Source organism: Pseudopodoces humilis, chromosome 12 (genome assembly GCF_049639895.1).
Source record: "Pseudopodoces humilis isolate 2021_Gansu_Grassland_sample_001 chromosome 12, ASM4963989v1, whole genome shotgun sequence".
In the NCBI taxonomy this organism is placed as follows: Eukaryota; Metazoa; Chordata; class Aves; order Passeriformes; family Paridae; genus Pseudopodoces; species Pseudopodoces humilis.
Window position 1 is genome coordinate 4,586,910 of NC_142211.1, and position 18,237 is coordinate 4,605,146.

General features: G+C 42.7%; 1 protein-coding gene and 1 pseudogene across 1 annotated transcript in view; one reads left to right on the top strand and one right to left on the bottom strand.

Moving 5' to 3' along the window:
- The window catches only part of LOC148183296 (uncharacterized), a 36,857-nt pseudogene extending 25,787 nt beyond the window's left edge, over positions 1–11,070 (top strand).
- The window catches only part of LOC148183294 (E3 ubiquitin-protein ligase KCMF1-like), a 146,037-nt gene extending 130,351 nt beyond the window's left edge, over positions 1–15,686 (bottom strand). Inside the window, exon 1 of the mRNA XM_088061521.1 lies at positions 15,536–15,686. Within this exon, the coding sequence (XP_087917647.1) occupies positions 15,536–15,551 (16 nt within the window). The 5' untranslated portion in view covers positions 15,552–15,686. The remainder of the gene's footprint in view (positions 1–15,535) is intronic.
- Positions 15,687–18,237: the final 2,551 nt, after the last annotated feature.

Genomic DNA, 18,237 nt, shown 5'->3' on the forward strand with positions numbered 1-18,237 from the left:
AAGTTTTCCCAGGACTGCATACAGCTTTTCCATTGACTTCTGTGGCTTCTTTTGGAACTGTTCATCTTTGCTCTGGTCCAAGAACAGACCATCACCGGGAGCAGGCGGGGAGGCCCCAGGATGCCCTATCCTGGCTCCGGACCTCGGGAGGAGCCAAGACACCTACAGAAAGACCTCTGAATTCACCAGCTTTCTCCACAGCAAGGTTTTAATATTTAACATTATTCTTTTTTTCCCATGCCTGCGTGCACTCTGTGTGTGTTAAATAAACAGGTTTTTTTCACTTTCCTCCAAGAAATTCCTTTCGTATCGGTGGTGGGGGAGGGAGTGCTGAAACCTGCCTTCTTTAGAGGAGACATTCATTTCAGGACATTTCTTCATAAACTTGTCTCAGAGACATACTGCCACTGTATGCCATAAAGACCAGTCAAGCACAAAATTAATTCAACTCAAATCTTGAGGGATGGTCAGTGACGACTGAAATAATACCTGTGCTTGTGTATATATTATATATATATATATATATGCATATAGTTTAAAGGGTATTAATTTGAGAATGACATAGATGGTATACAATAAGGGGTGGAATATGTTCTAGCTACAGGGATAGGAGGCAGAGTCCAAATTGTGTATTCTACACCCCCTTACATCATCTTTAGTGGACTGTCTCTAAGACCCACAGATAGAAATGGAAGGTCAGCCATTTTTGCTGCTGCACAGGCAGGAGAGGGCATGTTGGACTGGGGGTTAGGACCACATGGCCAATAGGCACCAGGAGAGGAATAGCTTGTACACCACCACTGCTGGGGCTGCCCACAGCTGTCATTGCGGGCTGCTTGCAGCTTTTGCCAGCCACTGCCATGCAGGAACCCACATCAGCATCTTTGCAGAGTAAATCCTTGTCATGGGGTGACTTTACCTTTAAGATAGTTTTGAGAGCTAAGGAAGTTGAAGCTGCTGGTGACTGATGGGAGTCTTTTCTCCTGACCAATTATCGGTCATTTCTAAGAACTGACAGCAGTTTCGACCATTGAAAAGTGAGATCAACCTATGAACACCACCTTAAGACCTAAGCCTGAGAATTTCTTGCTCTCTTTGTTTCCTGGCTGTGAAAAGTAACAGAGCTCCAGCTGGCCTCCCGTTCCCTGCCCAGGCCATGCGGCCCGGGCAGGGGCTGGGCTGGGCCCAGCGGCTCCTGGCCGGGAGATGGGGGCCTGCGGGGCTTGCCCCGGGCTCTGGCCAGGCCAGGCCGGCTGCAGTTTTTGCCGGGACGGAATTCACCAGAGACAGAGTAAAGAAAGGAAAAAAAAGCTCTTGACCTGCGGCAGGCTGAGACAGCGACTACACTCACCAGAGCAGCCATGAAGAATCTTCCATTGCAGACAACTCCAGCTGCTGCTCCAGCAGAGGTCACAGAACTATCTACAAAGCCTGGGCAAGATTTTAACCTTTTCATTACCTAGATGAGACTTGCAGATTAATCCTTTTATCCAGAGAGAGAAAAAGAGAGTAATCAACATGTAAAGAGACTTTATAAACTATCAGAGACAGTAAAGAAAAGAAGCTTCAGAAAAGGTAGACAATAAGGAGATGCTTTATAAGCTGAAATATTTTTCTGTTAAAGCTATGGAGATGGACAATAGGGTCTTGAAAAAAAAACCTCCTTTAATTCATGACAGAGTATATAGGGAGGAATGGAGTGTTCAAAGTTTAGATTTTGAGCAAAAGGTGGAGTAATTGTGATACAGTGAGGTGCTGGAACAGAGTGAGATAAAGTAATAGTTGAAGATTTGAGGCCTTGAGAGCCAATGAAAAAACTGTTTCCAGGAAAGCTCACAGAAACAAATGAAGAGAACTTTTGCCTTTGAATAACTCATCCTTAAAAATAACATCCCTAGACTCATTGACCCATAATACACCTCAGAGTGATGTGAAATGGGAGGAGTGAACTGATGAGAGGATTTCTGGGCAGCTGGCATCAGAAAAATAGAGAGCTATAACAGAAATAGCTTTCTTGTGGAAAATTCCATAGATTAGCAGAAGAAGACTTCTGTTTCTCTACAAAGACTGACGAAAAGACTCTAGCAGGAATTGGGACTGTTTTAAACACCAAAGTTCCAAAGTTTTTTTGTCTCTATGTTGTCATGTGAACAAGGGAATGGTGGGTAGTAGGGGATAAAAAGGGTTTTCTGGAAGTTTATTCTAGTGTTCTTATTCTTGTAGTTTTGTTAATAAACTTTCTTTATTCCTTTTTAAGTTTTAAGCCTGTTTTGCTCTTGCTCTAATCCATATCTCACAGCAAAAAAATAAGTAAGTCTTCTAGTAATTTTTTTAGTTACTGCTTTAAAACCACGACAATCCTTTAATACCTTCCAGGTTTTGTTTTGCCCCTGTTCCCCATTGTTTTGTCTGTCTGGAGAAGGTGTTAAACCATGGAAATTTGTTTGGCACAGTACTTTGTTCTCCAGAGCCACATGGCACTTTTGTTCACCTAAGTAAAATTGTGACTTCTGTTTTAAACCTCTTGCAGTCTTGTTTTCTTTGTTTTCCCCTCTACTGTCATGGGGAAGGGAAGGAGGGTCTCAAGCAGTTTGTTGGGTTTTGGGTTTTTTTTTTTAAACCATTACACAGTCCAGCTAGTTTTCCACCCACCTTATCCACTTCACCAAATTTGTGAGGTATGCAGACCATGTCAAGTGTTTCTAAAGTCAACATATACCATTTTTCCCCCGTCCACACAGCCAGTCATGCAGGGAGGACAATCAGGCACAACTTATCCTTGATAAACCCATGCTGTCTGCTCACAACCACCTTCTTGCACTTTATATTCTCAGACGTGACTTCCAAGAGGATTTGTTCCTTAACTTTTCCAAGGACTGAGGCAAGGCTAACCAGCCTGTTGTTTCCCAGATCCTACTTCTTAAAAATTGAAATAATGTTTGGGTTTTTTCCTCCCCAAGTTATCCACCAATCACCATGGCCTTTCAGAGAAGATGAAGCAAGCTCACAATAACATGAGCCAATTTCCTCAGCACCCTCAGGGGCATCTCATCTGGTCCCACAGGCTTGTAACTGCAATTGGCTTAAGTGGTCCCTAACTTAATCCTTGTCTACTGTGGGCAATATTTCAATCCTGCAGACTGTCAACTAGGCTCCGGTACCTGAGAGGCCAGAAGGCAGATCTTACCACTGAAAACCAAGAATCCTGGTTTCAGCTGGAAAATAGTCAATTTTCATCTTAGTAGCTAGTACAGTGCTGGGTTTTGGATTCAGTATGAGAATAATGTTGATAACACACAGATGTTTTGGCTGTCGCCCAGCAGTGCTCACCCTGAGTCAAGGACTTTTCAGTGTCTCATGCTCTACCAGTGAGCAGGTGCACAAAAAGCTGGGAGGGAGCACACCTAAGACAAATGAACTGAACTGGCCAAAGGGATATTCCATAACAGAGAGCTGGGAATGGCTAATCACTGCTCAAGGACTGGCTGGGCATCAGTCAGCAGGTGGTGAGCAATGGTACTGTGCATCACTTGTGTTTCTTGGGTTTTATTCCCCCCTCTCTCCTTTTCATTACAGTTAATTATTATATTTTATTTCAATTATTAACCTGTTCTCATCTCAACCCACAAGTTTTACCTTCTTTTACCCCCAGTTCTCCTCCCCATCCCATTGCAGGGGGAGAGTGAGCAAGCTGCTGTGTGGTACTTAGCTGCCAGCTAGAGTTTCCCCTTTCTCTTAGTTTAAGGCTAATCTTATAAAACATTGATGATTCTTCATAGAATCAGACAATATTCTAAGTTGGAAGGGACACACAGGGATCAAGTCCAACTCTCAAGTGAATGTCCCATAATTAAACCATGACACTAAGGCAAAGTGGCATCTAGTACCCAATTATCTCAGCCTTTTACATGGTCATTGAGAAGAAAACCAGGCCTTTTGCTGCCCATGTAACCCTTCCTGCTGTCTTCCACATCCCTCTCTAGTTGCAACTCCAGGCGATCTTAGGCTTTCCTAACTTTGTCCCTGCATGCTCAGACAGTGTTCTGGGCTCCCCACATCTCTATAAAAACTTTTGATACACTCAAGATCACCCTAGCATTACCATTGGCATCTACATGTATGAGCAAAAAGGGATAGATGAGTCTTTGCTCTTTCTGCCACTGTCCAAATCCAGGTCACTGATAGGCAACGAGCCTCCCAAGACTGTAAGTCAGGCTAGTAGATGAGTGCCTCACTCCCCGACAAGAGGTTTCCAACCACCATCACCCTCTACTTACTATGGTGAGAAATCATTCATAATTAATTTTTTCAATAAAAATTAACATTTAAGTGAAACTATTGCGCTTTTTTAAATTAGAGTATGTGTGTGTTGGGAGTTAAGTGTCCTTCCTTTACTTCTGGCTCACCTGTGGAATTTTTACCCATTAGTTGCAGGGAAAAACTGACTGTTGGTACTTAGTGGGTGCTTAAGAAACACAAAGAGTTCGGCCAGGGCCCAGGGGGGAAGGGGGGCAGGAAGAAAGGGAGGGCAGGGGGAAGTTTTGCTGGTTTCTTCAGCTTCAGAGAAAGACACTGCTGGGAACTGTTGCTACAGAGAGAAAGGAATTCACCATCACCCAGACGGAGCTGCTGCTGCTTCTTCTTCTTCCCTCTTCGTTGGTGGGCCTCACACACCCCCTGTCCTGTCGGGACGTGCAGCAGTGCCAGCCACCGCTGCAGAGCTGTTGATACACCTCATCCACTGACCCAGGATCTCTGCTCATTCCTGCCATTCCAGCTAAACAGTCCTCAGAGCCCTGCAAGAGCACCGGGACTGACTGCCCGAGGGGGTTTGTGAAGCAAAGCCTCTCCTCCATCCTTTCCAGTCTCGGCCGAAAAAAGCTATCACAGGGTCCCTGGTTCTGTTTTGCTGTTAATGCTGTATAGTTACTGCTGTTTGTGTGCCTCGTTATACATACTAGTAAAGAACTGTTATTCATATCCCCAGATCTCTGCCTGAGAGCCCCTTGATTTCAAAATTATAATAATTTGGAGAGAGGGGGTCTACATTTTCATTCCAAGGGAGGCTCCTGCCCTCCCTAGCAGACACCTGTCTTCCAAAACCGAGACAGTGTGAAAACCCATCCTCTGAAAATAAAAATCTGATCTACAACCAAAACATTATGCAGCTTCATTTTTAGTGTAATGCAGCCAGAAGATACATCACTGCCTACAGCTGGGAAAAAGCAAATTCTTAATTCTGTCAACACCAGACAGCAGATCAACATACTGTAAAGAACAAATAGAAATACAATTTCATTAGCCTCCAAGTCATTAGAAAATTTCATTACAAGAAGAGAGAATTCACTTTCATTTATAAAAAACAGAAGAATCACATAAAAAGCCAACAAACATCTATTTCTGCATGTGTAGAAATTGAAAACACAGTAAGACCACTACTTAGAGCATTTTTATTTGGGGGATAATGACTCCAAAGTAGTTCCTTTAAAATAGTGTGATAAATGTAACCTTGGATAAAAATTCGTGAAAGAATAAATAAGTATATACTGTATTTGTAACAATGTAAAAACTATATAAAAAATATAGTGTGGCCTAAGAATTTCCCCCAAACCCAGCAGTAACTACCTATTCAGGTGGTAACGACCCTAGGCGATGTTCATCAGCCTGAAAGAAAGAGCAGGACACGAACAATTAAGCTAAACAAAGAAAGGAGCCAGGCCGAGATGGCCATCGAGTCCACAGCGCACCTGGGCACCCCTTCCTGCAAGCCCCGACTGAAGATGCAATCAGGCCAAACAATAAGAAGAGCCCAGCCGAGATATCAATCGACTCCGCACCAGACCTAGACACTTCACCCTGAGAGTCCAACCTAAGATACAATCAAGAAGCACTCAGAACCTTTCACATGCGAGCAGACTCTGCCCAGTCGTCTATTGATTCAGTTCCATGGTTCCAGGAAATTCATTCAACCAGCCATCTAAACTCTTTGTTGAACAGTAACTGCTCAGAGTTTTGGCCTCAGGACACAAAATCCCTATAAAAACCCCGGACAGTCTACCCTCCTTCGTGAATTTGGGTAAATCTGTACCTCTGGGTATAGGCGTCTCCCTGTCCACCCAGCGCTGCGCTGATTTATTGTGGTTTTTTTCTCTCCTTGTTTGTGATTGAAATTGTTTTATAATAAATCGCTTTTTATATTAACCCTATTTTGCCATTGCATTTATAACAATAGCCACTGTGGTTTTATTCTCAACATAAATCCCTTTCAAAAGGCTTAGTATGGGATCTCAAATTTAGTAACTGACTAACTGAACAAAATATACACACCAAGTTTTAAAAATTAAAACACTGAACTCGAAATAAAAAAATCCTTTTTCTTAAATTTAAGTGATTCTATGCTACAAAGACATTCCTTTATTTGCTGAACTAGCTTTCTGAAAATACAAACTTTATTATACCATTACATTGAAATATACAACGCAGCACTGTAGCTAATAAATCATTGCATCAAAACACATGTATCCTACTCCATAAATTGAGGTACAAGTAAAGAGAGCATCAAAATCCACATCTTATGATTCCTAATTGTATACTCAGACCCCAAGGTACAACTACAAAAAGAAAAGGCGCAAAATAATATAATATTATTTAATATTTTAACCGGTTGAGGCGGTCAACAATAGTAATAGGTTTGACAAATCTACACCAATTATTATTTCAGTGACCTACCTATTAGAAAAGCTTACAAAATTACTGATAATTAGGAAATTTAAAATATAGCTAGAAATCAAGAAACAGCTACTCTGTCAATTATGCCGTTTATATGATGCAGTCACATTAAAAAAAAAATCACAATTATATAAGATTCCCCTTGATCTTTACGTCAGTATATTTTAGTCTTGTTCACTTCTTCATAGAAGCAAGATTTTTTTAAATCTAATATTTAGCTAAAGAAATTGGATAATAGCTGAGATACAAGTTAGCAGTTTGGACTTAAAAATCTGCTAGGTAGCAAAATAAGACCAAGTAGTTCTGATAAATAACAGGAGAGAATATAGATTTGATTGAGGTTCACAACTGAGCAATATGGTAAAAACTGCCTATAGAAGTTAGGATATGAAAATACCAGTCCAGCGATCACAATAATGTCACAAAACAGGAAAAGCATGTATCTGATCTGCATATAAAAGCTAAGAGGAAAGACAATGCTTTAAGTTAGTTCAAAAGAAAGGTCCAGTGTTGTCTTGCTGCAAGCATAGTATGTTTGTACATGTACTGACCACTAGGAAGTAGAAAGGAAATCAGAGGCTCGGGAAGAAAACCTAGATAATAAACAGAGGTGACATGCTAAAAATACAGAAAAAACCCACGAGGTAACAGTTTAGAAGTATCTCAAGGAAAGAGATATGACAGCTGAAATACTGAACAGCAAACAGTTCCAACATTAAAATTTAGAAAAGTTAGTCTATAAGCTCTTATCTTGTTTTCTATTGAGCTTAATTCAAATGCCATTGTCCTGGTTTTGGCCAGTAGCTGGGAGGGGGTGTGGCCAGGACTCTGAGGCTTCCAAGGAGAAAGGGTTCCTTCCTTCCAGTCAAAAAAACTGTGGTGGGGGGAAAGCTGTCAGGCATTGTTTATTGTTTTGGTGGTAAAGCTTTTTTTTTTTTTTTTGCATGTGAAGCACTCTCTCTTTTGTATACTTTTGTTATTAGGATTGTTCCTGTTCCTTTCTTATCTCATTGCTGTTTCCAGTAAATTGTTCTTATCTCAACCCATGATCTTTGCCTTTTGTACCTCAAATTCTCCCTTCCAGCCACCTCCAGGGGGCAGGGGGAAAAGGGAGGGGGTTATCGAGCAGCAGCGTGGTTTTAGTGGGAGTACTAAATTGGGGAGTACCATTCCTAAACCACAACAGCCATTCAAAAGACTCATTTTTGCTCAGTAGATTTATGAGCAATCTGAAATCGTCAAATGCCTGTGAGGAAATGCTCACCCTCACAAGAAATGGACCTCCAGTAGTTAGCACCTTCTTTAAAAACATGAGATGCACATAACATGCAACTCAATGTCCAAGTGGACATCAAGTGGTATCCCTCAGGGATCTTTATTGGGACCAAAATTGTTTAATATCTTCATTAATAACATTGATACTGGGACTGAGTACACCCTCGGTAAGTTTACAGATGACACCAAGCTGAGTGGTGCAGTTGATTCCCTAGAGGGAAGGGATGCCATCCAGAGGGACCTTGAGAAGCTTGAGGAGTTGGCCTATGGAATCCTCATGAAGTCCAACAAGGCCAAATGCAAGGTCCTGTACCTGGGTCAGGGCAATCCCCAGGATCAATACAGGCTGGGAAATAAATGGATTGAGAGTAGTACTGCAGAGGAGTTGAGGATACTAGTGAATAAAAAATTGAACATGAGCTAGTAGTATGTGCTTACAGCTCAAAAAGCCAACTGTATCCTGGGCTGCATCAAAAGAAGCCTGGCCAGTGGGTTAAGGGAAATGATTCTCCCCCTCTGCTCTGCTCTTGTGAGACCCCCACCTGGAGTACTGAGTCCAGCCCTGGTGTCCCCAGTAAAAGACATGTACCTGTTAGATGAGGTCCAAGAGGGCCACAAAAGAGTTCAGAGGGCTGAAACACCTCTCCTATGAAGAAAAGCTGAGAGAGTTGGGATAGACTTTATCATGGTCTTTCAATAGTTAAAAGGGGACTTAGAGACACTTTTACCAAGGCCTGTAGTGACAGAACAAGGAGTAACAGTTTTGAACTGAAAGCAGGTGGTGAGAAACTGGAACAGGTTGCCCAGAGAAGTTGGAAGGTTGCTCCATCCTTGGAAGTGTTCAGGGTCAGACTGGATGAAACTTTGAGCAGCCTGATCTACTGAAAGATGTCCAAAGTATTCTTTGATTTGATGCTGCACATAAAATGGTCTCACCCATGTGCTGTATTCTCATGTTTCCTTCTAAGAATACATGACAGAAACATACAACTCTATCACCCTTGCTCTTTTACTGCATCAAGACAGCACAGTTCTCTAGCCTAAGAAATTATGTATACACAGGCACAAGCTTAATATTCCATCAATTCATTTCAGAGCAATTTTTAAGAAGGTAGCATTTGGGGAGACACTCTAGCCTATAGAGTAAGTCTACCTGTAACACAGAACTTGCATACACCTAGTACTACTTTAAAGAAACTTTTCAACATCTTAGCCCATGCCTGCAGGAGGATCCTAAGCATGAATTGTTTTCCTCCTATGTACTGCCACACACTCCATAGCAGTAACCACCTTACAGCATTGGTAATGCTGCTTTGCAGAACACTCATTCAGAAATAGCTCGGCACCTCATACCAGCCTCCTGACAATACCAACAGATGTCCAAAACTTTTTAAATCCTGCATTAGCCTGTCAAAGAGGGGTATGGTATAGCAAAGCTCCTAGTGTAGCAGTTGTAATATTGACCACAGAATGTATTTTACAAAAATAGCTCAAACCTTTTCAAGTTAGAGCTAACAAACAGGTCTGCTTTTCTTCTGCACCATTTGCAGAGTCCTTAGAACAACCACAGGTAGAAAACAAAAGGATCCCCAACCCTACTGAGAGGAATGACAGGTTTGTCTTTACAAACAAGCTGTGGGTCTGCTGAGATAAGATGAAACTATCACTGAGAGATAACAAGAAACAATGGGATGGATTCCACTGAAGGATGAAAGAGGCACTGAGGAAACACCATGAATTCCACAAGAGTTAAGAATTAAGAAGGGATTATGCATGGGGGGGGGGGGGGGTGTCTCAGGTATCAGGCATTCTGGGAAGTCTGTACCTCTCAAGTACCTCAGCCTATGGGGAAAGAGAGAAGGGACATGTGGCCAGGAAATTAGGGTAAAAAGGAGGCTGCACCCTCCAAAAATTTGAGAGACCCCAGGGGAATGCCCCATGGCCTCTCCCTTTATTCAAATAAAGTAAAAGGACTCCTGTCTCCTTTTTGGACATAAACCTCTGGTGTTTGTGGATTAATTCTCCTGACACTACTGTTTATATGCAACTTCTCTAGCCTCCTGAACTTATCTTTTATTGAACTATATAAATCTAATGATTGAAAGTTATTGCCTTGTTTGAACCAAAAGAAACTAAAGCAGCACAGACTACTATAACTGCATGATACAGCTGAGACTCAAGTCCTTACTGTCACAAAAAAGAATGCAGACAGCTTCTTGCAGTTTATAGAGGTTTAACACATTATTCTACACAGTTTAAAAAATCCATTTTTTTCAAAAGCATTAATTAACAAAGAGCATTTGAGGAAAGGGAAAAATGTCTTTGTAGCAAGTTTAACATGAAATTCAATACAAGCATCACAAACAGAAGCCATTAGCTGCTGATCTGATACAGTTATTCAGAACACATCCATCCCAGCACCCTCCAACAAATTACTCGGTTCTGTACCCCCAACCAATTATTATTTCAAACTGCTGTGTTGGGGTTTTTCAATTCCTGAATAGACTGACATATTTTTACATATGATTCTCAACAATCCTGTCAGAGATGAGGTCCTTATTCAGATTTCTGGTCACACTGCTTAAATCATTCCTGCTTCCAGGATACAAGAAACAAAAGGAGTAACTCTCACACCATTACACAGTATAAAACCCACACATATATGTGAAAACACCATTTAAATACAATCTCTTCAATATGATGCCATGCACTGAGCCTAATAATTTGTGCTCTGCAGATTCCATTCCTTCAGGCAGCTATCTGAAATGTCTATAGCAACACCTACCAATACTAGCTTGACTCATGAGGGTCACAGAACTACTTTAAGAACAGCCTTAAGGCATCTATGATAAAGTCAAGTCAGACTGCAGAAGTGAAAGCCATCCAACTAGCCCTAGAGATTGCTGAGCCAGAAAAGTAGCCTGTACTCTATACTGACTCCTGGATGGTGGCTAATGTCTTATGGGGGTGGCTATAGAAATGGAAGAGCAGCAATTGGCAACGCAGAGGCAAACCCATCTGGGCTGCTGCATTGTGGCAGGACATCACTGCACGGGTAGAAAATGACTCTGAAGGTATGTCATTGTCCTGGGGTGACTTTATGATGCTTGTATCCTCAATCATCTGTTCTGTTTATGCTGGATATTAAGTTCTGCACCTTTAAGACTGGTTCTGAGAGCAAAAGGGGGAAAGAAGAAGCGTGGAGTTTGTTTTCAGAAACTGCACTCACTCCCCCTCACCCTTCTCTGGACAGTTGTCTGCAGCGCAGACAGACAGCGGAAGAGAGCTCTCCTTTGTTTTTTAGTTAGTTTTTTAGCTAGCTGAGACAGAGAAGTTCCTTGGACTGTGGCTTTTTTCTTGGAACTGTTCAAACCTGCTCGGGACCAAAACCCCAGAAAAACACCAGGAGCTCACATCTGTGGCCCACCGGGGCCTGGGCCTCAGCATTTTCCAGCACCGGAGGGACTGATAAGAGACTAAGACAGCCAAGCTACACTCCACAACAAGGACTTTCTGAATTTGCCATCTGTTTGAACAGTGAGAGGTTTTATTGTTTAATATTTTTCATTTTTTTTATGCTTGTGGATACTTTGCTTGTTAAGTAAACAGGCTTTTTTCCATTTTTCTCCAAGGAAATCTTTTTCTGAACCAGTTGGGGTATGGGCTGCTTGAATTTGCTTTCTGGCGGGACCCCATTCGGAGGTTTCTTCCTTCAAATTTGCCCTAAACCAGGACAGTCATGTAGATGCTCACATGCTCAAAAATCATGCCACTGAAGAACATCAAAACAATGAACAGGTAGATAAGGCTGCCAAAATTGGAATAGCTCAGGTAGACTTGGACTGGGAGCAGAAGGGTGAGCTATTTATAGCCCAACAGACCCATGAAACATCAGGACATCTAGGAAGGGATGCAACATACAGATGGGCTCATGATCAAGGGGTGGACCTGACCATGGAGGCCATCACACAGGTTATTCATGAATATGTAATGCACTGCAATCAAGCAAGCCACAAATAAAGAACAAACCTAATCACTTGAATAAAACCCTCAAGATACTTTGACATCTTCAAAAAGGGCTCCAACCTTGAACCAAAGACTGTAAAAGGTATGAATCAAGTAACTGCCTGTACTCACTTCTGAACTCCCAGAAATACTTACTTTCTATAATGTCTCATCTGGTCCTCCCCTACATACAACAGTCTCCTTCCCTTTACACCCTTGACAAGGTAGAACACAACAAAGATAATATGTGGCTATTAAATTTCACAGTGCATGTGCTCAAAGAGGTCTGAATTAGGTTTCTCTGCACAATCTAGTTCTGGCACATCCCAACTCATGAATACTCAACTTGAAAACCTTACTGTTCTGAACAGCTTCTTGAATGCAGTAAGATTTTTCATATCTAACCAATAAACACAGTAGCAGTAAAAACAAGCATGATTATCTACACTGATACCCCACAACTTTTCCCAAGTTGATACAGGTGAAGTAAACACTAAGGTACACAAAAAGTTAGTTTTTCCATATTGCTTTTCCTCTTAACACAAGTTAATTTTGCTCACCTTGTGTCACTCATTATTGAGCATTAGATCTTTCTAAAGTTTCTTGGAAGACCTTCTAATCACTCCAGCTCAAATAATTGTCCTATTTGCAAACATTTCTATCCCACTATTCCCCTCCCTCACATCCTCCACTCTCTGGATAATTTCTCCAGTTCTATACCCATTCCACTTTTGAAGGTATGCAGCAGTCAATGGCAAAAGGTCAATGGTTAAATTTATTCTCTCTTTTCCTGTCTCCCAACCAACTTCTTATCACAACAGGACTTAATTTCTCTCCACAAAGTAAAGAAAGCAATAAGAGACCCTGATTAAAAGTACGCTTATAATTCCATCAGGTACTTATTTAAGAGGCCTAAGACAAATTCTCCAGCATTTATCTTCTCAAACATACCCTTCCCCATCACAAAACTGATTCTGGCAAAACCAAGCCATTTTGACAAAAAAACACAGAGCAGTGATACAATTTATTAACACGTCTGAAGCTCACTTTTCTCCTATACCTTATCCTTGCAAGAACAACTTCCATCATCTTACAGATTGAGAACTTTCAGCCAACCACAGACCCTATATCAAGGCAACTTATCCAAAACTTATAACTAATATAAAATTAATGTGCTAAATGAGGAATAAAAGAAAACATTAAGAAAACTCAAGAAAAACCAGGTTCCTATAAAATCTATCACAAAAGTACAACTGTTGCTGCAGCTTTATCTTTTCAGCTTTGATGAAGTTTTTCCTTCCTAATATAGGATATTTATGTCAACAATGTAACATTACTACCAACAGTTTATTAGAATATAACTATTTTAATTTTTAAAAATCTGCAACTTCAAAGGACACCACTATATCCATTTCTATTTTTTTACAAAACCATGCTTAACATTATTTCCATATTTAAATTTTTGCTGATAAGACTAAGAAAAACATTATTCCCTGCACTACAAACAAAACATACACCAGAAAAAAATCAAAACCTAACCTCTATCAATCAGGAACACATTTTTAAAAATTCTCTTTTAATAAAACATCACAACTCATCATACTACCTTTGTGGCTTTAACCAGTATAATCTAACAAACCCACATCCTACTACCCTGCTTTAAATCACATACCATGGATCTCTATCACAGCAGGAGTTTATGGAGTACTTTTTCCAACAAAGCCACAAAACCTTTTTATTAACACTTACTTCTTTTTGTTCACATTTGCCTCATTATCTGCATTATCACACACTCTTTGGGAAAAACAAAAAACAAAACAAAAACAACCAACAGCAGAAAAAAACCCCAACAAACCAAAACAAACAAAAAAAGAAAGCCAAAAAAATCCCAAACAAAAAAACCAACCCCACACACGCCACCATAAACAAATAACAAACACACAATACGCCACATCTTAATCAGAAAAGTAACAAAAGGATTTAGTACCTTTACTAGAAAAAAGGATTACTAGATTTGGGCAAGTCTAGTCTTAGGCAAGCATGCACACTAACAAAATGCTCTAGCTATACACCAAATAGCCATCATCCCAATCCTCCATCTCTAAGTCAGTATTACTCCCAAAAATTGAAGTCTTCCAGCACATTGCTTTAGAAACATCAAGATTAAATAAAGATATCTCAATTCCTTTTAAAAAGATTATTCTCACAGCTCTAGGAGTTTCAAAATTATGTATGGAGACAGGTGCCAAATTTAGTTCCTAACAGAGCCAAAAATTATCCTTTCAAGATATATGGTAGAACTTCTACATAATATTTTTAGTGCAATTACCAGTAAAAAGGGGTAGAAAACCAAGCAATTTTATTTACACATAACTCCTCTCTACATAAATTCCCTTCTTTCATTTTTCTCTCCATCCTCCTCACATTTTTATTAATCCTTAACTATCCTCTTCATATACCCATAGAAAAAAAAAGACCAAAACAAAGAAAAATACACCAAAAATAAAAACAAGGACAAACACACAAAATACTTAGATGATGACCTCTACAAAAGCTGGTACTAGATTGGCATGCTTCCTCTTTTTAAATACAAAACTTGAAAAGAATATATTATTTCTCAACCTGCCAAAGCTACCAAAAAACAAACTACACTTGAACAAGACAAACTCTCCCAATGACAACACCACAGCGAATTACCTGCATAAGTTCCTTCTAAACCTACCATGCAACCCCCTCACCCATCTTCATGATACCCAAGTAGACCACACCCCAATCCACTTCTGGATGCCAGGCCACCCTTCTTGCATCGACTCCCTCCAAGCACTGCTCTCCCCGAGCCTTATGCCCCACAATCCCTTTTCCTCTTCCTCCATACCCTAAGAAACCTGAGGGTACTTCCCCTCACAGGGAGCATATCATGCCAAGCCCACCTCTTGTTCTGCACTCCTCCCTTCACATCATGCCATTCAGAACTCCCAGGGCACATCAGCAAGACACTCTGATGCCCACCCACCCCCCACACCTTCCTCCTTTCCCTCAAAACAGATTCCTTCAAGCCCACCTCTCAGGCTCATCTTTCAAACAGTGAAGGAAGTGAAAAGAAACAGCACTTCTGTCTCCTACCCTCTATTATCTGCCTCGGACACACTCCTTGTCCGGGGCAAGGCAAGGCCCTAATCGCGGGCTAGTGAGGAGTGGCAGAGACCAGGCCCACTTCAAACTGCAGTAGGCCCTTCAACCTCAGCAAGCTCAGGCCTGGTATGCGTGCTTAGTGGCGACAGAAAAAGGACTCAGAGCCTACCCATAAAGTACACGACCACGGCCTCCCCTCCCGCAACACTACAAAGCAAGGCTTGGCCGCCGCCTTCCTCCTCCCACCATGGCCACTTTTCGCGACCGACTCCACAGGCCCCGCTCTCAGCGACGGTGCCGCCATATTGACCCACCTCACACAGCGACAAGCGAGACCGTACAGGGCTCAAGGACATCCCCTCCCCACCCCCCACCACGGTCGTGGGTCTCTCACCTTCATGTCGGGACATCCTAATGTGGATGCTGCTGCCCAGGCCTGTCCCTAGGCTCCCGCTGGGCTGCTCAGGCGTCGCTTTAGGCCAGGTCCCTCCCGCTTTACGCACTGACCCCCAAACGCGAAGCGAACAAGCAACAAAAAAGGGGAAGAAATGGGGGGGGGGGGGGGGGGGGGGGGGGGGGGCGGGGTGAAGTAAAGAGGTATTTGTTTCAACGGCCTCAGCCAGCCAGCCGGCCGGCCGGCCTGCGTCTCTCCACCTCCCTCTCTCTCTTCCTCCCTCCCTCCGGGGGGGGCGGATCCACCAGCAGTGACTTCCCAGGCGCCACGATACAGTGAATCGTAGGCCCCTCTTCCTCTTCCGCCGTTTATAATCCACACCCCGCTTCCTGAGTTCCCACCTCTATTCCCTCTTCTGTTGTTACTGTAAAAAAACCCGACTGCTCGCACCCCTCGGCTCTTTCCCGCCCTAAGATCAAGATCTCCCAATTTCTTTCCTTCTCTACCTGTTTATTTAGGGTTTTTAATTATTTCTCTCTTTTTTCTTCATTCCTTCTCTGTCCGATAGCCACTGCTACTGCAAACGGGAAGGAAGAGTAAGTACGCAGCCAATAGAAAAGAGGATCAGTACCACCCAGAGCAGAGAAAGCCGCGGAGTTGAGCGTATCTTACGTGTAACTGGATGGGTTTCTCCCCTTCTTCCTCTAAATTAGGAGAGACTGCTTTCTCCTGGTATTCACCAGAGACACGGCCTCCTTCACCATTTTGGCCTCTGACAATTGCCCATATGCCACGGGGGGCAGAGAGAGAGCCTCCCTGCTTGATCCTGTTGTAGAACACACCGCTGTAGTGGTGGGGCTGCGCCTCTGCGGGTGCACGGAGGTCTCCCTCGTCCCCTAGTAAAGACGCCAGAGAGCGAGAAATGGCAGCAACCCGACAGCAGCCTTAAGGAAAGGGGATAAAGCTCAGCGAGGTGGTTCATGATATTTCCCATTCCCTCTCTTTTCCAGTATAGCTTGCAAAGCCCTCTCTGTCGTTTGGGGAGGCATAGCGAGCCGTGACGTGCTCTGATGCTTCCTGCCCCGTCCTGGCTGCCTGACTCATGAAACACTGAGAGTGCTTGGGTAACTTCTCAATCAGCTGAGAAAGGTAAACGCCGGCCTGCCTGCAACAGCTACCGCAGCACATGTGTGGGTTTTACCTAGTCTTGATAATTTTCAATGTTTCTGCTTAGGCTGCAAAGTGCTAAGAGTGGGCGACTTTGTGGCCACAGTAACATACTAATTTTTCATAGGCGAACTAAGCCATTTTAGTGGGATATTCCCATACTTTTTTGTGCATTTTTCCCCATTCTGCCTCTTAGTAGTGTTAGGCTACAAAGGATAGGGATGTGTGTTTCAGAATGGGGAGGGGGAGCTCTAAACCTTGCACAGCTCTTGGCTGCTGCAGGAGCTTTCCCATAATAAGTTTAAGATAACAGTAGCATGCCTGATTACTGTGACGGTGAAATGAGAGCCTCATAGTTGCAAAGGGAGGAGGCAGAACCTTATAAAGAATGGTGAAAAATAAAAAGGTTGTGACTTGCAGAATTCTGTTTGCTTTCCCCACATCTTTTTGTCTTTTGCAAAAAGGCATTTGTCTAGAAAATAAATTGTAAAGGTAAAATGGGATGAATGGTTTGAAAACTCGTTGCAAAGGACCTAGGAGTGCTGGTTGACAGTGGCTGAACACGAGCCAGGGTGTGCCCAGGTGGCCAAGAAGGCCAATGGCATCCTGGCTTGTACCAGAAATAGTGTGGCCAGCAGGATCAGGGAAGTGATTGTTCATTTGTACTCCACACTGGTGAGGCCACACCTCAACTACTGTGTTCAGTATTGGGCCTCTCACTACAAGAAAGACACTGAGGTGTTGGAGTGTGTCCAGAGAAGGGCAATGAAGCTGGTGAAGGGTCTGGACCACAAGTCTTTTGAGGACTGGTTGAGGGGGCTGGAGTTGTTCAGCCCAGAGAAAAGGAGGCTCAAGGGAAATGTTATCACTCTTCAACTACCTGAAGGGAGGTTGAAGCCAGGTGGGGGTTGGTCTCTTCTCCCAGGTAATAAGTGACAAAATGAGAGGAAATGGACTCAAGTTGCACCAAGGGAGATTTAGATTAGATATTAAGAAAAAAAAATCACAGAAAGATTTGTAAAGCATTGTAACAGGCTGCCCAGGGAAGTGATGGAGTCATCATCCCTGGAACTGTTCAAAAAATGTGGGTATGGCATTTGAGGACATGGGTTTAATGGTGAATATGGTGGTGGTGCTGGGTTGACAGTTGGACCTGATGATCTTAAAGGTCTTTTCCAACCTTAAGGATTCTATGATTCTAAACTACCTATCATGGGAGGATGAAGAAGAAATCAGGTGGGGGAGGGATGGTTGGGGGAGGGAAAAGGTGGGGGAGAGGGCTAAGAGGAAGAGAGAAATGGGGAAAATGGGGAGAAGTTAGAAGGTGGACAGGAAGTGAGAGGGGGGAAAGAATGGAGGGAAGGGGAGAGGGGAAGAGGCACAGAGGTGTGGGGTTGAAGAGAAGGGCAAGAGGGGAAAGTAGAGAGAGTGGGTTGTGGTGAAGAGGGGAGAAGTAAAGGAAAAGGAGTGTTGGGGGTAAAGGGGAGAGAATGTGGCGAGGTGCAAAGAGGGAGGGATGGGGGAGAGGGCAGAAG